Source organism: Lissotriton vulgaris, chromosome 3_1 (assembly GCF_964263255.1).
Source record: "Lissotriton vulgaris chromosome 3_1, aLisVul1.2, whole genome shotgun sequence".
Lineage (NCBI taxonomy): Eukaryota > Metazoa > Chordata > Amphibia > Caudata > Salamandridae > Lissotriton > Lissotriton vulgaris.
In genome coordinates, this window is record NC_141689.1 from 1515004733 (window position 1) to 1515030803 (window position 26071).

A 26071-nucleotide genomic window follows, 5' to 3' on the forward strand; every position below is an offset into this window, starting at 1 on the left:
GTCATCCCAGTGCATAAGAAAAGCAATTGTTCACTACCATCAAACTATAGGTCCATCAGCCTTATCGACTGTGTTAAAAAAAATCTTCTGTCTGTTTTCTCACCAAAATACACGATTGGATGACAGATGAGTCTATCCTTAGCCCCTTCCAGGCAGGCTTCCGCTCAAAAATCTCTACAATATACCAAGCTTTGCAATTTTGTATGATCTGTTGGTGATCAGTTCCTAATCAGCAAGGGCAACTTATTATTGCCTTTGTCGATTTACGATCAGCATTTGACTTAGTCTCCAGTGCCAAACGTTGGCAATCACTTATTGACCTGAAAATGCCACCACATCTTTTATCATTGGTGGTTCGCCTTCACAAAGGGAACTTTGTCTTATTAAGGTAGGGGAACCAGGCTAAGTTGACAGAAAAGATCAATATGAACAGAGGTGTCTGCCAGGGGTGTGTGCTGGCCCCTACCTTAATCTCGCTTTATATCAATGACATTGTGCCCTTTTTAACCCAAATGGATTCCGATGCACCCACATTGGCTCACAAAAAAACACCCTATTCTTTTTATTTGCCGACAATATCCTCTTGGTCTCCAAGACCCCTAGTGCCCTTCAGTTCTTGTCACTATTCGAAGAGTTTTGTGCTGCTAGCGGATTGGAGATGAATACAGATAGGACTAAGCTAATGATGTTTTGCCCCCACAAATCTAATAGAAGTGGTTTATTTGGGGGGGTCCATTACAAACCGTTAAGATTCACCTATCTAGGTATCACTTTTAGCAGTAATGCGGCATAGAAGACGCAGCTCATCAAAGCAGCTTTGAAACTTAAGCAAATATTTGGAGTAATTCACAAAGAATACAAAGCCTCTTATTCCAAACTTATACGGCCCACCATCCAAATATTTGAAGCCAGGGCTCAAGGGATGGCATTATATGGGGTCGAACTATTTAGCCATTCTAATCTTTCACTATTCACCACTGCAGAAAATCTGTTTCTACGGACTTTGGCTAACCTTCCTCCTAGTACGCCCCTCATCCCCTCTATTTAGGGACCTGGGACTTCGAAAACTCTTGGACAAACCCAGACTCTGTCCATTATTGTATTCGAGGTGGATATGGTCCACTCTAGAACTTTTACATTACACCACAGTCCTCCAGGATGTCATTAAAGCTGCCATTCAGTATCTATTCCCTGGCTCAAACACATCTAAGTGTCATTGGAATTCATTGGGGCCCCCAAACTTTGGACCCAAGCATCTGCTATTTCTTTCCTTTCCAAAACTGTCCTAAAAAGCTTTATTGGTCAGTGGTCGAGGCAAAATTAAAAGCAAGATCAGACCTTCCAGCTCTAAACTATCATTTTTAACCATCAACCTTTGAATAGCTACGAGTCTTATTGGGACTTTCTGACTGTCCCCTGCGATAGGAATTTATATTTCCAATTTAGAGTGGGTACCTTGCCACTAAGAGCCTTTACAAAGAATTGATTGGGCAAAGCAACTGACATTTGTCCTGATTGCCAGTTAGAGGTTGAGAGTGTCCTGCATGCCTCTTCGCTTGTTCTGCTTATGCCCGTCCGCGTAAGCTCTGGCTGGCCCCCATTTGCAGAAGAAGTCATCAGTCATTCAGTGGCCCTTTGCATTTTGAGGTCTGATTGCTCCCCATCATACGCTATACCTCTTACTAAATTTTTTGATGCCATGTGGATTTTGCTAAGAAAATTCTTTTCTTCTGCTTAGCAACTATCAATTCTATTTTAAACATGTAATAGCACTTATATCTTTATTTATTGACAACTGTATGTTTTCATCTGGAAGGTTCTCTGTAAAGCTGCTCATATGTACAGACTTATAGCATTGTATTTTATTAATATAATAATTATGTTGACCCAGACTTTTACTACCCTAGTGGCTGAAATAGTTATTCAAATGAAATAAATCTTGTTTCCAATATTCGTTTTTCTTTAGCAGTGTTCACTGCCCCTTTGCTAGCCTACCATGTACCTGATCTTGTTTTTGCTTTGTTTTCAGATTTATACATAACCATTTAAACATATAATGTTTTAGTGTGTTCTCTCTCCTACATCCAAATTCCCAGGTTGCTTCTGAAGTAAACATACATTTCTAAATAACATGCTTACTACTTGAAGGCCTTTGTGTCTTAAACCTTGCGGAACCTGTTCTTATCCCCTTTCAGAAGCAAGTTCAAGCTTGCTGTGTACTTAAACACCAGAAAAACATGTCTTCAAAAGCAAACAATATAACTACGTTCTGTGACCATGTATTTCAAAAACGTGTAGAATGTCCAACTGAGCTGGTGACCTCAGTGTATTTTTCAAGATTTTGAAGAATGCAACTACAGAATCCAATTTACAAAGTAAATGGACTGTACTTAAAATCTCAAGCTTCTCATTACTCAGTTGTCCTTTGCTGTCATTGATAGCGCTCATCCCTAGCAGAATTAACAGTTATTTGCTGCTTGATAACCAGTGTTGGAATACATTTGTAATTTCTTTCTTTAATCTGGCGATATAACAAAATAATTGAACATTTATTTTACCTTGGATGTCATTAGTTTTCAGTGATTTTTTAAAATTAACTTTCATACAGCATTGTAGATGGATGTTACCACCGTGTTGAAAAAGAGAATAGTGAAAACCGAAAAAAGAAAAAAAGAAGGGAAAACATCATAACTATATCATATTCGCCTCTTTTTTCACCCTTGACTCATCTCAAAAATGTTTCTCATCTTTAGTTTGTATTTGGATTTTTAGTTTACATTTTTAAATATGGAAAACAGTAATTTCCCCATGATGGACTCTTAATTGTTAATCATAAACAGTGAATAGCTCCATAAGTGTACAGGATGCAGCAGGAGCCCTTTACGATACAAAGTAAGGTACCTAGGCTTTTACTAGAAAGAAAGCCAGTTTAACCTAAAACGCCAATCGTGACAAAAGTTGTTTTTGAGGGCAAAAATGCGAGAAAGCAATGGCTACAGATAACCGAGCCAGACAGGATGCATCCTCATAAATCTAAAAAAACATCCTCCTTTCAATGAGCCAGAAGAATCAATATCCCATTGTTTCTGAGAGATCGAGAACTTGAAGTTACAAATTAAACAAAATCTAGTGGGATTTTTTCTGTTTATGTTGACTGCTCAACTACATTGTTGAACTGCATAATGATCCTGCGTTGTACTCCAGCTGCTATAAATGTAACCCGTCTGCAGTACAGATTGATGACTCAGTGTAAAGGTTCCACCAGCAAGAAAAAAAGTAATCCATAGTGTGTGTTTCTCCCAGCTTCACCTCTTTTATTCATAATAGCGAGTAGGAAATCAATCGCTTTAAGCGACTGTTGCAATACCTTGTGTGTGTCTTTGATCATTAGAAAAGCATTTGATATGGTACGTTAAGTAGTGGTGAGTTTGTGAATTAGAGGGTCATCTTTCCTGAGTGTTCATCAATCCCTACAAAGGCAAATGTTCTTATAATGTAAAGTATTATTTTGAAAGTTGAGGTCCCAAATTGAAATATCAAGCTGCAGCTAGAAAGGAGAAAATCTATTTTAGCATTAACGTCAGCGTCAGCATTTTATAGTGGAGAAGTGTGGCTCAATGGTTAGAGCTGCAGACCCTGATGCAGAGGTCTAGCCCGGGACCTGGGTTCAATTCCCCACCTTGGCGGGGCTTGGTCTCAAAATTCCACGGACCTGATAATTCTCGCCTCGGTACCTATTCCAATCATGGAGTCCCACTCTGCAACTCAGGGCAATAGCTTGCTTAATCTCCACAACGGCCCCCACAACGCTAAGGATGCCTGGCCTCCACCTTGGGGGTGCCCAGGAGTGGACGCCTCACAGGGAAAGCCAGGATGGGTTCCACAGCGGTATTCGTACAAGCGCCTTGAGACCCTTGCGGGTGAGTAGTGCGCTATACAAGTATCAATTTACATTACATTGTTGTTGACTCGCAAGTTCTTTAGGAAAAGGAAGAATATTTTGTATAATTTTAAACATTGTGTAAAGTTATATCAAAACTGATATACCGTAATAGCCGTGAGAAAGTACCTATTTTGACATGGTTAGCCCCCACATTTTGTTTTGCCTGGTTTTCATGTGGTTTTGATTGTAGTGCACAAGGGTCCCTGCCAACGAGGTCCCCTGTGCCAATGCTTCTTCCCTAAAACATATCTACAGTTGGTACTTCTGCCTCTTTAAGTCCCTATCAAATGGTACCCTGAGGACCTTAGGCCTGGGAGCTGAAGAGGATCCCCTGGGACCCCCTCAATTGGATCATGCCACTGCTCTTGCAGCTTGCATACCCCTGTGAAGTGGAAAAAGGACAAAGTTGACATGGCAGCCAGCACTACCTGAAGGCGTAGGTAAGTTATCCCTCTAGCAGGCCTTCCAGCCCCAAGGCAGGGTGCAGTATACCACGGGTGTGGGCATATCTGCATGAGCAGATTTGCCCTCAATATTTAAGTCCATTCTTAGATATTGTAAGTGCCAGGAAAGCCATAAGGAGTACATGGGCTCAGCACCATCATGGTTCCACTGAAACCAGGAGAGCTTGCTACCAAACAACTCCTTGTAATAAATCCACACTGATGTCAGTGTGAGATTTATTTCACCATGTACTCAGAGGGCACCTCAGAGGTGGCCCCTGAAAACCTCCTGACACTGGTGTAGGCACTGACTGGCTTTAGGCATCCTGCCACAAACAGACATGCTTCTGGACCCCGGGGGAGAGAATCTGCGCTCTGCTAATAGAAATGCACATTCTGGGCAGAAGTATCACTCCTCCTCCCCCGGGTTGGCCAATGCTCGAAGGGGAAGCTTCAAATGCCTGCAAGCTATGTAATGCGACCCCCAGCCTCTGCTTCTAGCAGCCCCCCGTATACACCACCACTTTGGGAGGGAAAACGGACGGGAAAACTTAGAATAGGAGGTGTGCCCACCTCTGCCAACTCCACCCCTAAGGTGGGGGAGGTGTGGTGAATCACATCTTTCAGTCACCGCCATCTTGAATATGGGGATTGTTAGACTTGGCACCATTTGGCGTGGGTCGCCATTCCATTTTTAGGTTTCGCCTGTCGAAAGCTGCGCAAGCAGCGTTTCGCGCAGGCCAAATCTAATGTTAGAACAGTATGGGGGACTTGAACCCGCCCCTTCTTCCATTGGCTAGCTCCATAAATGGAGGCTAGCCATTGGAAGACATCGTTGTCAATTACTTTTTCCCGTTCAGAACGCGAATCGTGGGCGTTTCTGACTCTTTTTTTTTTTTTTTAAGTCCCGCCCCTTGTTGCCGTGTGTCCCGGGCCGCGCTGTGATTGGCTGCCGGCCCGGGACCTGACTTGTTTACAACTGTCAGAGCCAAAATCAAGAGTCCCGTTAAATGCAGGGCATCCCTCCTCATCCTCAAGCGGGCTCGCATGGAGGGGGGGGTGTGGTGCACCTACTTGTGGCCAGCTCCCTCGCTCTGCCCTTGCTCCTCACGATGCCGGTTCAGGCGCAGCTTTGCTGACAGCTCACGGATCCGAGGGATTTTCCTTCTTCTCTCCCCCCCACCTCCGCCTCCCCCCCGACTCTCGCCCTCGTTCTCCTCTCTGAGGTGGTTTTTATTTTTACACATGAGGTGCTTGGTGCCTAGGCGTGTGGGTCAGTAGTGTCAAATCATTGTACACGCAGTTCTGGAGGCATCCCCGGCGGTGGGGCAGGTCCTCTAAGTCCACCAGGCACATAGGTGGTGATTTTCTACCCCCCACTCCCCCGGGCGCTCCTACGCAATCGGGCTCTTTGTTGTGTCTGGTAGCAAATGGTGTCTTTGTGCGTCTGCGCAGCGCAGTCATTTCACAAGGACGAAGATTGCTCAAAGCTTAGGCACCTTGAATTTACCGCTCTGAAGATAGGTGTTTATTTACGGGCCGCGGTAGAACCGGCGTGTCACGGTCACCCACCTCAGAGCGCTTGAGGGCTCCGGGGAAAGACGAGCGCTTAGACAGTTGTGGTAGACGTCTCTGGAGGCGCCAAGGCCCTCCTTAGCACAACTTAAGTAGTGCATGTATTTGTAAAGAGCACGGATCAGCCATGGGCTAAAGGCTGTGAATAACGTTTGATTATCTTAACCCAACTCAATGGTCTTAGTTTTATCGACCTCGGATGGATGATAGGCTGTGTGGACCTGCTGGAATTTTTAACTGGTTACCTTGAGGTCGTACACAGGCTCCTGCAGTGGATACATTACGGACCAGAAGTGCTTTGTTCGCATTTGCTGAGATTAGAACCTGTCAATCAGGGAGGAGCGTTTGAGTGATTTATGATACTCCTATGCTGCAAGGTCTGGTTTGACCTGCGAGCCTGCCCTCGAGGCACGATGTGCGGGAGGGCTCGGCAGCGTGGGAGGCCACTTGGTTCTGTTGTCTTAGGCGTGGGTGGCCGCTGCTAAGTCTTGCCTCGGGCCAGAGATGCCCCGGGGCCGTGGCGATTTGAGGTTCCTGGGGGCGGAGGTCCCTTTAGGGTTTTAGGCTGTAGGGCAGGCGGGGGCGTAGTACGGTGAGTCCTGGTCTTACGGGTGACTAGGCGTTAGTGTCTGTGGCAAGCCCAGCCACACAACGCGGTCCGTTTTGAACAGGGGCCACGCAAAACGGTAGCCGTTTCAGGTTGCGCAAAGAGCAACGGGTCTGGGGTCGCGTCCTGGTTGCATTGGGCCCGGTTGGGTCTGTAGAATGACCGTCAGCACGGGCAATTCAAGTAAAATAAATGTTCAGCTTTTAATATTCAAATACTCTGATACAGACTGTCTTTAAATTGAATTGCATTTACTGGATCAACACGCTATTCTGAAGCCCAAAGTTAGTCAGCTGCCTCCAGAGTGTGGGGTGAACTATTGATGGTGGAGTGATGCTATGCTACTGTCAGATAGGGATAGGAAGACGGCAGTGCACGGCACACTTGTGTAGAAATAGATGGGGTGTTTGAGTGGAAATGAGTGCTGTAGCCTTGCGCTGCACCTGCCTCGCCCTGCTGTGCAGAGTTTTGCTGCTATGCAGAGGAGAGCTGCTGTGCAGGTTTTAGCTACTGTGCTAAAGTGATCAGTGCGCCAGTCGTGCTCTGCAGACTTGTGTGGAAACAGAGGTGGTGAAAACAAAGGCTCCGCTCTTGCGTTGCACCTGCCTCGCTCTAGTATGCAGGGGGTAGCTCAGCTGCTGGGCAGGGGTTAGCTGCTGCTCAGGGTTTAGCTGCTGTGTGTGTGGCTGTGTGTGTCTGTCTCTCTGTATGTATGTGTGTGGCTGTGTGTGTGGCTCTCTGTATGTGTGTGTGTGGCTCTCTGTATGTGTGTGTGTGTGGCTCTCTGTATGTATGTGTGTGTGTGGCTCTCTGTATGTATGTGTGTGTGTGTGTCGCTCTGCATGTGTGTGTGGGAGAGACAGCAGTGTGAGAGCGACAGCAGTGTGAGAGCGACAGCAGTGTGAGAGAGACAGCAGTGTGAGTCTTCTAGGGAGAGCATGGTGTGTGGGAGAGCATGGTGTGTGAGAGGCAGCAGTGTGAGTCTTCTAGGGAGAGCATGGCGTGTGGGAGAGCATGGTGTGTGAGAGGCAGCAGTGTGCGAGAGACAGCAGTGTGAGACCTTTTATTTATGTTTTGGTTTTTGAAACCTAAATAAAACACTTTATCTGCAATATCATTAGCTCAAACTTGCGTAAATACGCGAGCTATTGCATTGCAAATGCTATAGGTCTCGCATTTGCGAGAGATTAAGCTATTGGCATTGTAAATGACAACGCCATTTATTTATTTATTTTCAAAACCAACACATAAATAAAAATTGTCATTTACAATGCCAATAGCTCAAACTTTTCAAAAGGCGAAACCATTGCATTGTAAATGCTTGTTTGCTGTTGCCTCCTGATTTGTTGCTATGTTTTTGCTGGTCTAGATGCTTTGGGCACTTTGCCACTGCTGTTCAGTGCCAAAGTGCAACTGCTCCCTATTGTAAATTGTTTTAATGGATTAGTGCCTCCATGATTGGCCTTTTTGATTTGCTTGTCAGACCCTAGTACGGTGCACCATGTGTGCCCAGGGCCTGTAAATCAAATGCTGCTGGTGGGCTTGCAGCACTGGTTGTGCCACCCACAGACGCAGCTTATAAAATATGGCTCGGGCCTGCCATTGCAGAGCCTGTGTGCAGCCTGGGACTGCCATGTCGACTTGGCAAGTGCACCAACTTGCAAGTCTCTAAACCTTCCCTTTTCTAAATATTAGTCACCCCTAAGGTAGGCCCAACGGCAGGGTGCATTGTATGTAAAAGGCACGTCATGCCCTGATGTGTGTGGCATGTCCTGATAGTGAATTACAGCCAATTTCGTTTTCATTATTGCAAGGCTTCCTGTTCCCATAGGCCATATAATCCTAACTGACCCAGGGAACAAGGTAGAAATTCGAGTTTAGTATGCCTGAACTCAGAATGTTAAAATACATTTTTAGTGAGGGTGATTTTTTACATTCTGGATTTGAAAATATCACTTTTAGAAAGTAGGTCTTTTCTTGCCCAACTTTCCAGCATGTCTCTGCTAGTTTTGTGTATTTCATGGCTGGTTTGTGAGTGACAGAGGGCTGTAGAGGGCCTTGGCTCCAGTAGTCTGATGGGTCAGGGATGGGCTGCATAAGACCTGCATTGAATAGAGAGCAGGGGGCAGAGATTTCCTTTCATTGACCTGAGCCCTCATAGAATAGAGAGTAGGGGGAGGAGATTTCTTTTCAGCTACCTAGGCCAGGTCTGCTCTCAAACAATGCTGTCTCCACCTCCTGCCAGGAAGCTGAACCCAGGAGAACAGAACTGGTTCTGACTAGGTACAGACACACCCTGCCTTCAGAGAACAAAGGATTTTGCATTATAAATATTGGGGCCCAGACCCCAGAACTTTAGATCACTTCTGGGAATCAAGACAAACCCTTGCCAATGAGAAAAACTGGAGAAGCTGAAGGAAGATTACTGCCCCAGTGCTGTTTGGTTTGGCCTGCAGTGGTTACTTTATTGCCAAGGATAGGAGAAAAGGACTTTGTTGTGTGTACTTTATCATCTTGAGGATAATCTTCAAGGGCTTGTGACTGAGTTTGCCTCCTGTTCTGAAGTCTCAGGGACACAAAGACTTCACCAAAAGCTCCCCCTGAATTCCCTTGTTGGGAATTCTACCTGCAGTGAGGTGCCTGCTGTTGTTTGGGCCCTCTGAGAGACTGCGTGTCGCTGGGAGCACGACGCAACGAGGAGAAGTGTGTCGCCGCCGCAGCAGTTGCCATCCCATCACCGAAGAAGCATACCACCGCCGCAGCTGTCCACCGTCCCATCGCAGACGAAGCGTGTTGCATCACCAGAGAAGCATGCCGCCGCCGCAGAGGTTGCAGTCGCATCACCGGAGAAGCATGCCGCAGGGGTTGTTGCGGCTTCAAAGTTCATCGATGTCGCCGTCAGGCATGCACTCATCGCATCCACGTTGTCGCATCGCATCCAAGACCCCATTTTGTCGCATCGCACCGGATCGTCGCATCACATTGAGGCGCCATCTTGTCGCTTCATAACCGGAACGCAGTAAGAAACCGACGCATCACCGCCTCTCCGGTAAGGAACCACCGCATCACCTCCCCTGCGCTGCAGTGAGGAACCGACACATCACCTTCCCCTAAGCAAGGAACCTACGCATTACCTTCCCTGCGACCCTTTTGTTTGTATTGTGTGACGCATCCAAGGTACTTTAAGAGTAAAGTGATGCATTTACCATATACATTGAACTAAGCTATTTCTACCATTTCAAAATAAGACTGGTTGAAAGCAAATTAATTGGGTCCCTGCTCAACTTACCCACAAATGCACCCCTTACACCACTTAGATTTGACATGGCCCTTAAGAATATTCACCAGGTGACATCCTTAAGACCCTTACTACTGGGCACGTGTCTGGACTTCAGAGGAGTTGCAACCGTATAGGGATGCTTTGGTAGAACTCATCTCATTCGATAGTGGAGCATGCATTCCGTGGCTCAGTTATGTCAAAGGTACATTCACAGAGATTGGAATGGAAGGGGTATGGGTTTCCCTATGGAGTATCAGGAAGGTTGTTATCCAGAATATCAAGTCAGGCAGTAGCCTGAACAGAATTTCATGCTAATGAAAACCTGGAGGGACCAGGTTGAGGATAGCATAACTGGATAATTCCTTAGTCATAAGTGCTCCCCCAGCTACAAGCAATATCTGGACAGAACGTATCTGCTACAGGCTAAACGCCTGTATGTAAAATTCAAACTGGGCACTCTAGCCTCAAATACCGTCTCAGACTAATGTGGAAAAGCAGGCCAGGTATCAACCGAGTGCCCACATTGTCCATTTCAAAAAGAGATGGAAGGTCATTTTCTTTCTTTCTGTGTCAAATATAACAAAGCTCTTAAAAAATGGATCATCTGCCTATACACGGTGTGGGGGGTTAGTAACTACTGGAACGCTTTGAGAATTTTGAAAAGTAACACGTGTGAATTGGCTATGTTTGTGTTATCTAGACTTTTGCTTTGGGCATGGAAATTGATAGCCAAAGCAGTCATTGTGTAGGCTTGTGACAGAACACCTGAATAAAACTGTGCCTGCCTCTTACAAAATAAGTTAGAAGTTAGGTTGCTCTAATGTGGCTTTGGTTTGGCTCATATGTTGGGCATGATTATTTCATTCCCATGACCATAGGTGGATGAGGGATGATTGTTTTATTGTTTTATCTGTTGTAACTATTTTTGTTTATATTTGTAATTTTATATTAGACTCAGTTTATTGTCTTGTGGATGAATTTGAAAGGAATGGTTTGTTAAAGCCTTGATTGTTTTTGCAAGATGTACATTGTATGGCATTTTCGCCGAAATAAAGATATTACGATGAACAAACTTTTGCATCATTATTTGCCACGTGCACCAATCTTTCCATTCAAAATTTACTTTAGTTTGTCCTGTTTGGCAGTTTTATCCACCTTCTCTGGCTAACAAGCCGTCACCCACTAGACATTTTAGGCACAAAGCTTTCATTTCCTAATCTGAGAATATAAATCCTGACGTGTTTAGGCCTGCATTCAAATCCGGAAAATAGCATTGCTTCTTAACCTCAGCACGTTTCTGTTAAAGTGGCGACTTGTGGCCCCTGTTCATTCTCAAACCTGTAGTCTGTACACTGACTCAGGACTTGTGTTGGCCGTCGTCGTGGCATTTTGTTTACCTAATTTCTTTGATGCTCCTTTCTATATATGAACGTTGGCAGTAGCACCTAATATTTTATGGGCAACTTGTTTTAAATCCTCAGATAGTAAGAAAATGAGTAAGTAGATAGCCTTGGTGAAAATTCCAATTATCTTGAGCAAAATTCGAAGGTTATATGCCCAGCTTCTAAGTGCACATGTGCTGCTTACCCCTTGTGCAAATTTGGATGCAAATCCGATAGTGGCGAGTGCCGAAAGAAGGGCTGGGGTGCAGAGTTAAATTAGAGTAAAGGGGAGAGTAGGTGGAAAATGGAAGAGCGCCCCACACTCCAACCCGCAGCAGTGATTGTCGCAGGAGGCAGCTGAGGGTGGGGAAGGAGCGAGAGTGGGTCGGAGAGCCTGGAAAAGAGCGCAAGTGATCTAATGTCAACAGTGAAAGGATAGAACTCATTCAACCAGAACCATGCTACAACATACATATTTCAAGGGTTGGACAAAAGCAAGAATAGGGAGAAATCCTATCGAATTAGGAGCAGTGTTTGGAAACATGAGCAAGAGGTCACCCAAAGGCCGCTTTTTGTAGTATTGAATAAGTAGGGGTCTGCGACAGACAGCCGAAGCTGTCTGTAGTGCGACCGCAAGAATGAATATTTGTTTTATAAATACATTGAAAATATTTAGAATTAATATATATGAACTTGTGAAGTGTGATTGTTTCATAGACATGTTTCAAACATTTAATTTGAACTTATTTAGGCTTACTTGTACTTTGTGGTTAAATCTTGGTCAACTCATGTTGAGTATTATTTCACTTCTGTGAAGGCTTTTGGATGAACTAAATTCAGTGGGCCCTTCTGTTGCATTCATTTGTTGAAAATGTTGCATATTTGTTTTGTGAAATTGTATACCTAATCCTGCTATTTTAAAAATTGTATTGCATTTCTTTCATTTGTTAGTGAATGTTCCTACCAAACAAATTTGACAGGAAAAGACACATTTTGGCCATTATTGGGAGATTTTGAAAATATCATTTTAATCATAGTAGTTTAGCTCTCTCTATAAGTGCAAATTATGAAAAGTTAAAAATCCTTAAAGCAGTGAACATGTGGAATTGTCTTTATCGATTCAACCAGTCTCAGCCATCTTAATAGTGAACCTTGATTGATGAATGTAAACTGTGATTGGAAATTATATGCCACACTTTTTCAAAATCGGTGTCCCAGTAGGCAGTTATGAATTGTGTTTGGATTCTGTTTTGCATGCTATAATATATCGTAGGAAAATTTAAATCTTGTATTGTCTATTGCACATTTACCAAACTGGTCCACTTCAGTTGCGGTGAGTGATGTCATCACATTGTTAGATAATAATGTAAGCCTGTTTGTGTTGCAGAATAATCTGGTAGCTTCCGGTGCTAATGAGTCTGAAATATATATCTGGGACTTAAACAATTTTGCAACTCCGATGACCCCTGGAACCAAATCTCAGGTAGGGCTGTAGATTAAGTAACAGCTTTGTCTTTTTGGTAACTGCAGATATATGTACCATTGTGTATTGCGTACCATGCAGATAACTTAATTGATCATGTGTAATCCTGAACTGCTTAAAATGAACAAGAGATTGGGGCCCCATGTTTAGGATTTGCCCATTGTGGTCTGAACACGTGTATTGCGTCTCTTGTCGCCATCCATCGACAGGATAGCAAATTCAGAAATAAATAGCTGTTGTCTCAATTATTAAGGTGGATTGTAATGCACCACAGTACTTACACCTTTGCTCCTCTATATTATTACTGCCCAGTTGTAACAAGAATATTTGTTAGTCACCTTAAGGATTAACTTAACATCTAGACCAGGAATGCATACAAGACTTCTAATGGACTGACCAGGTAATACATTGAAGCTGTGAATTTTGATTCTGGTAAGCATAATTGTTTTTCTATTTATATTTTTTATTTTGGTGTATATAATCAAAAGTACAATAGCACACCCATATGTCCTGTTTGAGCACATGATTTTTCTTTTTGAAGCTCCATGTTGGGCACATTTTGAAATGGTGGTGGGGTAAGGCATAATCTGTAGATCTTGTGGATTTAGGATTAAGGTCCGCTTCAATCAAAGAGGAAGCCCATATAGTAATATGTACCTTTTTAAGTACAGAACGTTTCAGCTCACTTACATGTGATAGCACATCATTATGGGTTCCACAGATACTGGTCAGCTTGCTCAAACATACAATGTAGTAGAAAAAAGACTGAAGGGATATTTTGTTTTCCTTTTATTCAGGTTGACGGTCAATCATTATTTTTGTAAATAAACACATTTTTATTGCCATTTTCAACAGACACAAACACAAAGGTGCACACCCCATTGTTCCCACCCCTCCTTCTCGTTCCCTCTCCAATCTTACAGCTCAGTCTGGAAGGTCGACTGTCCAGGCCCCCTGTAGTCAGACTGCGTTCGGAAGTACATAGTATTCCCACCATGTTCCCAACACTCTGGAATGTGTTTGTGGCAAATGGTCCACTATAGTTTGGAAACCAGTCCATGCCCTTCCACCCACTCTGAGATTGTAGGTGAAGTTGGGGAATTCCAGAGGAAGACAATATCATGTTTAGCTATGACCGAAGCCACACCAATCAATGCCTGCTTGCCCCCGCTCCCTCTACATTAGCAAGTATCCCCAGAAGAACCACTCTGAGTGTAATGTCAATAGGTCACCCCAGCACCCGCATCAGCGTACCTGCAATATGCCTCCATTATGGTGGTTCATTGTTGGGGCACTGCCGGACCATGTGAAAAAAAAGTCCGCCAATAGAGGGGGGAGGGGGATGAACAACGCAGCAGGGACAATGTGGCACAGAGATTCTTCCAGCACACCAAAGGTGGTGGGGTGAGGTATGTTGTGAGTCTGGAGGAAATGGCAATCTCGTGGGGAGCGGGGGGGCATGTGTGCATCTCTTCAGTCTGTATCATCAAGTTCCCACACCTTGACTTCCCATTTCTGTCTGAGGCCCAAACGCGTCAGGGCATTATTTATGAGCGAGAAGTCTATTTTCGAGACACTGCCCGACCATTGCTTCCCATCAGCAAGTGCGTCTCCAGCAGATTGTATCCAGGTATATCTAAAAGGACTGAACAGTAGGCAGCAAGCATATGCCTGACCTGCAGATAATTATGAAACTGAGAATGCTGAAAGTTGCCTGCAGTTCGGCAAAGGACTTCGTGTGGGCCCAACTCATGCTTTGCCCAAGGACGAGATACCAATCCTGTCCCATTGACTGAAACCCTACTGCTGGGCAGCGCCCACTCCACAGGGGGCAGGCTGCGTCAATGTATAGTTCCACTTTGTGAACCAGAGCGCCACCTGTCAGCAGAAGAACGCTACTTTTGTGAGCTCAAGCATGCATGTGGGAATGAGTCCCCCGTAGAAATATCCTGGGACCCTGTCTAGTCCCAAAGAGGCCAATTTTGCACGATAAGTCCGGTTGCTCCAACCCCCAAACATCCAGTCATTGACAACCAGGAGTTGGGATACCCAGTAAAAGTGTTTGATGTCTGCCAACCCCATGCCCCCATCAAATGGTGCCTGACTGCATTTGTACCATGCGATAAGCGGGGCCCGCCAAAGAAGGGTTCGGAGTAATGGATTAAGTCGTTAAAACCAAGAATTGGAATGAGAAGGGGGTAGTTTTGCAGAACATAGAGGTGCTTGGGATGCAGCAACATCTTAAGAAGGGCCACCAGACCAGGACTGAAGTGCTGTTTGTTTCTGCGAGCAGGGGAGTCAAATGAAGGGTGTGTGTAAACTCCGGCAGGATAGATGTGTAGACCCCCCCAGTCATTTAAAGCTCAGACTCTGAATGGGGATAGTGTGCAGACAGCTGACCAATTCCATGTCCCCCCTCAGCAGGCAAAAAGAGACTTTGACCAGTTCGTGTGTAGGCCTGAAGCCTGCGCAAAGACCTCCAACATATGAAGAATATGAGGACCCAACAGCTGCATCTGTGACAGAAAGAGGAGCACATCATCAGCATACAGCGGTATCTTATCCTCAATGCCGTCTCCCCAACACCACCCCCACACTTGTGCATCATGGCTGACAGTTTGTGCCAAGGGATCTATCACCAAGGTGAAGAGAAAAGGGGAGAGCTGGCATCCCTGCCACTGGCTTCTACATTTTGGGTAGGGGCAGATAGAACTCCATTAATGAGGACCTGGGCAGAGGGTTTCTTATAAAGGAGCTGAACCAGTTTGGAATATCTCGGGCCAAAGCTCATGAAGTGTAGGACCTGCTCCAGATAAGACCAATCCACTGTGTCAAAGGCTTTCTCAAAAATCAACCAGCAAGAGCATGCTGGGTTTGGTTGTTTTGTGGAGGCGAGCAAGCACCGCATTGACCTGTCAGATGAATTGGCGGGTGCTGTAGTTGGGCATAAAGCTGCATTGATCAGCTGTACGATACTGGACAGTACACACAGCCTATTTGCCAGGATTTTGGCAGAAACATTCAGTTCCTCATTTATTAGCGAAAAAGGACAGTAGGAGGCACAAGCATCGGGAGCTGTCCATTCTTTGGGAGAACCCCTATAGTGGCTACATCTAGCTCAGGAGGAAAGAAACCCCGCAGTTTTGTTTCAGAGTAAAGGTTCATCAAATGAGGTGTAAGCTGGGAATGAGAACAGCAATAGTATTCCATGGTGAAGCAGTCGATCCCTTGGTTCTACCAGTGTCCAAATCTTGTATAGATCGTCTGTCTCATCGACTGTAATATCTGCCTCCTGTTCAGCTCTCTGGGTCACTGTGATTCTGCACAGAGGTCGAGAGTGGTGTGCATACAGTGCCTAATGGTAAGCAGCAAAGACCTCTGTTATACCCTCCCCATTAGTGGCATACTGTCCAGCACCTACCCCGAAGCCGCGGATTATACGCGACCACATCCCCCAGGTAGCTAACCAATACAGGACTAGTTCCCTGGGGGAGCCCAGGAGCGACCTCAGTGAGTGCTTCTAGGGTTTGTGACAGGAGGGTAGGCGGGCCGTAGATGCTTAGGAGGTTAATATGAAGGCTGTGCAAGGTGCCCTCAAATACCACACTGTGGGTCCCGGCTTGTTCTAGTCCCTGCTAATGGGAGCATTTTGTGCAGATGTATGGCCACCCCCTTTGAGCCCCTAGTGTACCCTGTGTGGTAAACCTGGTTGTAACCAAATCTGCATAGGAGGAAACACTAAGTACCCAACAGGTGGGTCTCTTGTGGCATCAGGGCTGACAGGTGGGACCGCCTGGCGTAGTGGAGGACCGCCTTGCATTTGATCTTGTCAAACAGGCCATTGAAATTCCAGCTCAGGACCTGAAAGCCAGCCATTGAGAGAGTGGAGAGCCTAAAGGGAGGGTACTTATATTAGGGTCATGAGTACCTCCCTGTAGAAGCACATGGAGGTGCAAGGTGGTACTGGATAGGTGTGCTGCATGATGTGTATAACCAACTCCCTGGTCAAGAACTATATAGCATACTCCCTGTTCCCCAATTCTCACTCCATACTTCAACCTAGAAGCATCTGTCGCCCTCAAATTCTCATAACACCCACCTTTGCAGTCGTTTGAACAGTCACTAGAGCAGGCGTCTCCAACCAGTCGATCGCAAGCTACCCTTTGAGTAGCTTGCAGCCTTCTTCTTGGGGGAAAAAGCAATGAATTGTTTATATTTGAAAATGTAAATGCATAGCATTTTTCTTTCTATTGTAAAGATCATTTAATTTTATATGCAGGCCTCTTCATGATTTAATTTATCCCAGCAGCACCAAATCTCAGTCATGACCGGTGCTGTGCCACCTGTCTTGCGCTGCATAGTACTGCGCTTAGGGACAACGTGGTTCCGTACAGTAACCACGTGCTCAGGCTTGCACATTTCTAGGGCCCGAGCAAATCTAGCACAGGCCCTTCCCTCGCTGCCGCGAGCACAGGAGTCTTTGCCTGGCGCAGTGGATGTGAGGCTAAGGGCTTGGAACTCCCTGCCTCTGCATCTCAGGCTCTGTCGCAATTCAGGAAGGATCTGAGGATCTGGGTCTTACCCTGAATTGCACATCCCCCACCAAACTCCTTCAGACCCTAACTGGTGAGTAGTCGCGTTTTACAAGAATCCTGATTGATTGATTGTCTGATAGTGGCACCCAGGACACAGTCGGACCCCTGCGAGAGTCCTGCCATCGGACTTAATAGAGCAGAAAGGGCCTTCCCTCGAGCGATTCCTAGGTACATTATTGAGACTGATGTCTCTTTTTCAGTAAATATTATTTATAGGGCTGGATCTCACTTAAGCTTTATTTATGAGTGGAGCCGGCAGGGCGATGCATGCTGATTTTTGTATATTGGTTTCTGTAATCGTCCTGCCTGAATTACAAACATAATTAGCTTTTCTTGAAAATTTAAAAATGTAGTGTTGTTCTGTGTTATTACAGATAATGCTTATTATCTTTTCCTAGCAAGTGCACTATTTATTTTGGTGTGTTTCATAGAATGGTAGCTAATAGTCGAAAATAGAAAAATGTAATGTCATTCAGTGCTGTTCTAATAGATGTTAGTGCACTTGCTAGGAAAAGATACTAAGTATAATTTTTTTTCCTTTGAATCATACCAAAAACATAATCCTTATGCACTAGCAAGTGCGGGAATTGTTTTTGGAATAACACCGAACAGCATTACGCTTTTCTATTTTAGGTCTTCTTATAAATCATACCAAAGTAAATAATGCTTATTATCTTTCCCTAATAGGTACACTAAGGGGCCGATTCCGATCCTGGAAAAAGCGCTCCGCGTACCCCCTGCGATCATGGGGGTACGCGCCGTACCCCGCGATCTCGGGGTGTACGCACTGTACCCCATGTTCGCTGGGTGTACGGTGCAAACACCCTGCGATCGCGGGGTAGGGCGCGTATCCCCCATGATCGCAGGGGTGCGCGCCGTACCCCTGCGATCATGGGGGATACGCGCCGTACGGAGTGTATGTGATTGTACGCTTTTCCGTACGAATCGCCCTTGCCTGACGTGGACCGTACGAATCTCGTCCTGATTCCACACGCGGTACTCGTCGGGTCGTACGGCGTGTGTACGAGTCGTACAGTTCACGGTTTCAGCCTTGCAATACGTAAGGATCGCGACGATTCGGACGGATTCACGGAATGCGGATCGTACGACGCGACTCAGACGGACGGGTACGATTCGTACGGTAAGGGCTCCGGATACGAATCGTACGGACGTTTTTTTACCAGGATCGGAATCGACCCCTAAATGTAATAACAAGGAACAACATTACACTTTTATTTTTTAGGCGTTCAGATCAAATAGGGCTGAAATTCCTAACATATTACTGTAGTGTTCATGAACAGTTCCACATTGTTTGAATGATTAACCATTTGCAGTGTGAATTGGTGTTACTGTCAGACCTGGAAGGCAGTTTGTTTTTGTTATCCATATGAAACACACTCTGAATCAGGTTAATTAAGGACAGGGAGTAACAATTATTCTGTTCAGAGGCACTTCCAAGGCTTCTAAGAAATGAAGAAATTTTCATGATTTAAAACCGTTTGAAAACTGCTTTAAGGGAAGGAAAAACAATTATAGAATGTCTTAGAGGACATCATGCAGTACCATATTGAAGACAAGATTGCTTTTCCTATTTGTTTTTTTATTTGAGCTGAATTTTAATTATTATTTTGGTGACCGCTGATAACTGAAAGGTTTTGAAGCACGGTGATAACAAACCTTGTGAAAACTATGAAAATATTTTAGCTTAGGAACTCTTAAGTATTTCGATCAAACATAGTGTCTGGCTTCAAGTTGCCTTTGGCCGGGGTAACAGATTACAGACCTCTCTCCTGCATAATTTGGACTTTAAAATATTGAGTAAGGTACTGGCGGGTAGGCACCTGCCACATATGCGATCCCTAGTTCATCCCGTCACACAGTACTTCGGACAATCTCCACAGACTCTACTCTATCCTCAATCATTTGAGAGCTTCTACCAAACAGGCTGCAGTTTTATCAGTTGACCTAGTAAAGGCTTTCGACACATTTAGCTGGGAGTATTCGTTCACGGTGATACTCCGTATGGGACTAGGGGAGGAATGGGTGCGCTAGGTGCAGCTCTTATATGTCTTGCCCACAGCCCGGGTCAAAACGGGTAAACCGATCTCTAGACAATATCGGATTTCTTGGGGGATGCGCCAAGGGTGTTCACTTGCTCCTCTATTTTTTGCCCTGGCTATAGAGCCCCTAGCGGAGAGAGTCCAACAGGGCGGGCGAGGATAGGACTAACAATAGGAGGACGTCAACATAGCATATCTATATATGCTGATGATTTGTTAATTTATCTGGAGGAGGCTAATACAGGCACTCCTGCGGCGCTGCACTCCGGCCTTCAGGTCAATACAACCAAAATATATCTCTACCTTGTGGCTGGCCCACCAAGTAGGCCTGAGACCTTGACTGCGAACATACATTGGGCCCAAGATACATTTTAATACCTGGGCATACACGTTTTTAATTCATTATAGGTCTTGAAGGAAGGGAATTTGAATAGAGCACTGCGGTCCCTCTACTAGTTAACATTTTTGGCGTACCCTTCAATTACCATAATGGCCAGGGTTTCCTTGTCCCAAGGTGGTTATGTATCCCTGCCTGTTGTATTTGTTTGTTAACGTACCAGTCCTGATGCCGAGTAGCTGATTCCACCCCATGAACACCCTCTTGCGAGGCTTGGTGTGGGGTGAAGGGCCTCCACTGGTGGCCCTGAAGACACTGCAGCGTCCGATGGTGGAAGGGGAACTGGGAGTCAAGTACTATATGCTGGCGGCCCAACTGCAGTGGTTGTCACAATGGGTGGATGGGTTAATGAGGAAGGTACATGGTTGTCCAGCCCGGAATCCCGCCCCGATTTACTGACGGGCTAAACTGCTCATTCCGACAACAATCGCACCATACTGCTCACTGCTACAAAGCACTCACTTACAAACCTGGAAAAGGTGTCAAAATAAGGTCCATTGCCCTGCTAACTATACGCTGGTGCTGCCTCATGGTGATCCCCAATCTATATTCACAAGCGAACAATTGGTACTCTGGACGGAAGCAGGGCTGGATAACGTTGGGGACAGTTACTCGGATAGGCACCGATTACATTTGAGGATCTGGAGGACGACAGCGGGCTACCCCTAGGGCAGTTTTTGCAATATGAGGACTTGTCCCATACTTTTGTGCACCTCTCTGATAATGGGAGGGAGGAACCAGAGACACACTTGGTGCTGCATGCCTTATTTACCCTAGGCACAGCAAGGCATCTTGTAAAGTGGTTCCATGCTGCACTAGTTGCAGCATCCCTCGGCCCCTTGAGTGGTCTTGCTGTCCCCCCAAAAAATCTCCAGGAATAAATGTTTAAAATATATCCAATTTAATTACATACACGTCTTACTTCACACCTCACCGTCTCAATGTGACATATGGGGGGGGAAGTACTGCTCAACCCCAGATGTAATCACCCTGACGCGGACTTCAGACATACGGTCTGGAGCTGCCAATACATACGGCTATTCTGGGAAGCTGTTTTAGACAAGATTAGAAGTGTATCGAGTAGGAAACTTATCCTACTTTGGCACAAAATATGGACATCAGAATATACAGCACTTAATAGATCACTGATCACTGATTTTCTTAAATCAACTCTATACTTGGCCATTCCATGGATAGTGGATAGCGTATGTAAAACAGTTCTTCAAAGACATGGATCACTTTGAATATTTTGAGTATCCAGAGTCCTTGAAGACGATTGGTAGAAAACACTGAAAGGGGAAGCGATGATACACTTGGAGAACCTTGACCTGATAGCTGAACTCCCAAAACCCTCTGTTTTACATGATCAATTTATTTTAACTTCTTTTTATATTCAACTTTATCTTAAGGACGTTTTAAATTTGAGACACAGATTTGTCCTCACACGCCTAAGATTAGACATATTCCATCGATTATGTACTTTTCCCATCATGAATGATTGGTCAATAAAATTGACAAACTGCCCATGTGATAGTAGGATGTGGTTATGCACTAGGTTCTTTTAAGTAAATTTTACTCGCAGCAAAGGAAACTGTATATTCTATCCATTTTAAGGCAACAAGGCTTTACACAATGACGCCCTGCTTGTTTGTTTTTACAAACTTTGCCTTCCCTTGAAATTTGTCTTAGAATGTCTTATTTTCTGTGGTCTGCTTTCTATGTAAGAAAACGTATGATTTAAAATAACACTTAAATCCTACTTTGAATTATAACCTAGCTGCATGTCTAACTATTTTTACATGATTAATTATATTTTGGCACATAGGATGGGAAATATTTATAGCTTTTTACAGAAAGAAAATGGACTATATAGTACATTTAATAACCAGAAATATCCCGCTGGTAGTTAACTGTGTAGAACTCGAAACAATGGTCTTAAAAGTATCGTTCTTTATGTTTACAACAAAATGTTTTTCATGGGAACTGTTTTTAATATGTGCAAGTGATTTTATGGATTCCTTTTTTCTGTGACTCCGAATAAAGCAAACTATGAGTAGGGTACTGGCGCTCCTGCTTCGTGTGTGTGTTGGGCCTTTTCCAGAGGTTGCTCAAGCATAAGGTGGGGAACAGACTGATAGACCTTGCTCTGGGCCTCGCTAAGGGCAGAATATTGATGGAATGGAAGTCTGCGAGGGAGCCTCAACTGGAAACCTGGAATAAATGTCATTATGTGGGCTGGGGCAGAAGGCAGAGTGTTGCAATGGGAGGAGGCCAGGGAAGGGAGGAAGCACCCAATAGCTGGGCAATGGAGGGAAGTAATGATGGCATGGGAAAAGCTCGGAGATGCAAATCCTGAAGAGTGGATCGGGATAAGACGTCGGTGGTAGTTGGGATTAAAGGAGTGAACTGGTATAAAGGACCCCGCCCTAAATACCACAATGGTATACCAGCAAGGTTGAAGCTCGCTTAATGTTATACTAAAATGGATCATTTGCACCCCTCTTCTGCAAAAGTTTTATTTTTCTTGTTTCATGTTATTGTGTACTGGGTTTTTACATTATTGGTCTGAATAGAGAAACTAACCAAACTGGGCCGCTGCTCATAGGGAATATATATATATATATATCTGTGAATGGCAGACCACCCATCTCGAAAAATGTCAGAGCCTGTTAGAAGCAAAAACAGTATGTACATGTTTTTTTAAGTTTGATTTTATTGTGAAGATAAAAAAGGGGAGAGAGAGAGGAAGGAAAAGTATATGAACAATAATTTACAAATTAATGGAAAAATTACAATAGCTAATACAATAAAATCTCATAAAAGGCATGTAAGATGAGCATGAAATAACAGGAGCAAAAATATATAAGAAAAGCAAATGCACTATATGATAATTATGAGAATAAAATTTAAAGCAAAGGAAAAGAAATTCATGGTGGTTTGAGGACTTCAACCACAGCAGGATTCAAGGAGGAGCTCATTGGGGCAATGGAGGAAAGAAATGTTACTAAAGGAAGCCAAATAAGGTCTCGTTTAATTGCTAGGGAAACGGGAGATACAAGGTAAGTATCTAGCCGGTGATGGAAACAGACTGCATTCCACCAAGAACGATAGGACACATTCGCAGCTTGCTTCCAGTTAGACGTGATAATGTGGAAAGCAAAAGCTATTAAGAGGTCAAGGAGTAGGTAATGGCGAGGAGATTGAGGGAGGTCAGGCGAAAGGGAGCCTAGAAAAAAGAAAAGAAGAGAAGGGAATCTGAAAATGGAAAATCTTTTGGATTTGGATCCATACAGAATTCCAGAACTTGGATACATGTGGACAGTCAAAAAGCATGTGTTTTAGGTCTGCTGAGGGTAAAGGGCATGACTAACAGGTAGAGGGTGTCTCTGAAGAAAAATGGGACAGGGAGAGTGGGGTAAACAAAACTCTGTTATAAATAAAGTATAACGTTTGTGTGGTGTTAGCAGCTCTAGAGGTTTTATGAAGTTTGTTCCAAACTTTATCCCAAAGAAGAACCAACCAGTCTCGAGAAAAATCAGACTCCCAAGCAATCTCAGTTTTTAGATTTCACACGATCAACTGTGCAGCGGAAGGAATTATAAAGGGAAGAAGCTGAGGGGTAGAATTTAGTAAGGAGGAAGTGGCTTGACGATCTAAAGGAATACCATTAGATGTTGGAAATGATTGGAGATGAGAACAGGCAAAAGCAAGTCATATTGTGGGCGGGCACTGGAGGGTAACAGAAAAGAGGACTGAAGTTCCGGGAAGGAGAGAGGGACATTGTGAGAAAGCAAGTGAGATATCCAGCACAATCCTCGAGAATGCCAGACCCTCCAGTAAATAGTAAGATTACGAATTTTAAGTTGAGAATTAAACCAGATAGGTTGTTCATGGAAAGTAAGAATGGAAGGATATGATGAAGATAAAAAGGGATGAAGAAGAGCACGACAATGAGATATAATAGGAGTATGAAGACGAGCGGGATAAGACGCGAAGGATAGAAATTCCCGGAAAGTGAAGGGAGAACTGAAAGAAGATTCCATAGTTAACCATAAGGGAGGATGAAATGGAGGATCTGCCGGAAGACAACGGTTTGTCTGTTTTAGAGAAAAAGCGCTATGATATTTTCTGAAGTCGGGGAAGCGGACACCAGCCTGAGCTTTATCTTTCCGAAGTGTAGCAATGGCTATCCTAGGGCATTTGCCGTGCCAAAGGAATTTTAAAAGCAAAGAGTCAATTTTTTTGAAGTAAGAAGCTGGAATACGCATTGGGAGCATAGAGAGGGTGAAGAGAAGAAGAGGAGAAAGCATCATCTTTATAGAATTAAGTCGACCCCACCAAGATAAAGAGTATGTGCCAACGAGTAATAGCCATTTCCATCTTCTTAGCAATATAATCAAAATTCAACTTGAGAGTCTCGGACAGACGGGGTGCGAACAAGACACCTAGATATTTAATTTTGGATGACTGCCAAGAGAAACCAGATTGAGTGAAATGATGTTGCTGACAAAGGGGATTCAAAGGAAGGACTTCACATTTATCGACATTTAGGTGATAACCAGAGACAGCAGAAAAAGAGGAGACTTGCTGCAGAAAGGGAGACAAAGATGAAGGAGGGTCGGAGCAATAAAAGAGGATATCATCCGTATAAACCACAAGTTTAACTTGATTGGAACCAAAATGAAACCCAGATATTTTATCATCTTGACGAATCTTAGTAAGAAAGGGTTCTAGAGCCAAAACAAATAATAAGGGGGAAAGAGGACAACCTTGACGTACCCCTCTATGTAAGGAGAAATAGTCTGAAGTCATCCTATTAACAAAAATGGACGCTTGGGGGTTAGAGTAGAGTAAGGAGATAATTGAAATAAATTTAGAAGGAATGCCAAACCAACGGAGAGCCTGAAACACAAAATCCCATCCAATCCTATCTAAAGCTTTTTCGGCATCTAAGGAGATAGCTGCGAAAGGGATGTCTAACCGCGAGGCTCGGCTGAGAATATTAAGAAAAACTCGCGAATTGTCTGAGGAAAGACAGCCTTTAACGAACCCGATTGTTCGGGGCCAATTAAATCAGGCAAGAGGGGATCCAATCGCAGAGCAAGAATTTTAGCTAGAATCTTATAGTCCGTATTGACCAAAGAGATCGGGCGATTAATTCTTGCAGAGAGAGTGGTCTTTATCCTCTTTGGGAATTAAGCAAATTAAGGCCTGTTGAAAGGAACCACTCGAAGACCCCGCTGTGAGAAAGGATTGAAATAAAAGTAGAAGTTTAGGAAGAAGGAGGGAGGCAAAATGACTATAAAATTCGATGGTGAAGCCGTCTGGACCAGGAGCTTTGCCATGCCTTAGCTTAGAAACCGCAAAAGAGATCTCGGAAAGTGATATATCAAGATCCAAAGAATCTAAATTAACATGGGATGTTGGAGGAGAGGGAAGGGATTGGAAATAGGAAAAAAGCTCCGAAGGTGTGGGAACCTGTTCTGGGGTATATAGATTATCATAGAAATTGACAAATTCAGAGAGAATGTCTTTGTCTTTAAAGCAGGAGTCACCAGAGGAGGTCCGTATAGATTCAATCTTCGTACGTTCTCGTCTTATGTTTAAGTAGTTAGCAAGGAGTTTACCCATCTTATTTTTGCCACCATAGTATCGGGAATTGCATTTTAATAAAAAATTAGAGGCTGATTCAGTTGTGAATTTATTAAAGGAGATTTTCGCCTCAATACGTTTAGTAAGAGAGGTGTCTGATTTAGAGGAGTAATAGTCAAGTTCTAAGTGTTTGATCTCAGCTAGAATTTGAGCTGATTTGGCCTCCCTTAGCTTTCTCCGTCGTGCCACAAAATTGATAATAAATCCTCTAGAGGCTGCTTTGAATGAGTCCCAAACCATAACAAAAGAGGAATCAGGAGTGTGATTAATAAGGAAGAATTCAGTGGCAAATGTGGAAAAATCAGAGCAAAAAAGTGGGATCTTGAGGCAAAGTGTTGTTGAACCTCCATCTGCCTGAAGAAGGAGAAAACGGAAGGAGATCCAAGTCCACAGGGACATGGTCAGAGAGTAGAATGGAACCTATTTCAGAACAAATGGCATGCTGGGATAGGGATTTGCTAAGGAAAATATGATCAATACGAGATTGGGATTGGTGGGCAGGAGAGAAAAAAACTATACTCTCGAAGGTCTGGGTTGCATAATCTCCAGATATCTACCAGAGCGTTATTCTGGAAGGTTTTGACAAATTGGGAGTGCATCTTGGAGGGTACAAATCTGACTTTAGAATGACGATCGAGAAAGGGGTCCATAATT

The 26071-nt window shown here is 44.2% G+C and overlaps 1 protein-coding gene across 4 annotated transcripts in view; it reads left to right on the forward strand.

The window, feature by feature from the left end:
- SEC31A (SEC31 homolog A, COPII component) overlaps window positions 1-26071 on the forward strand; it is a 256619-nt gene that overhangs the window by 95472 nt on the left and 135076 nt on the right. For all 4 annotated transcript variants that reach the window (XM_086961994.1, XM_086961992.1, XM_086961993.1 and 1 more), the window contains exon 5: window positions 12618-12713. In XM_086961994.1, coding sequence (XP_086818120.1) covers window positions 12618-12713 — 96 coding nt within the window. The remainder of the gene's footprint in view (window positions 1-12617; window positions 12714-26071) is intronic.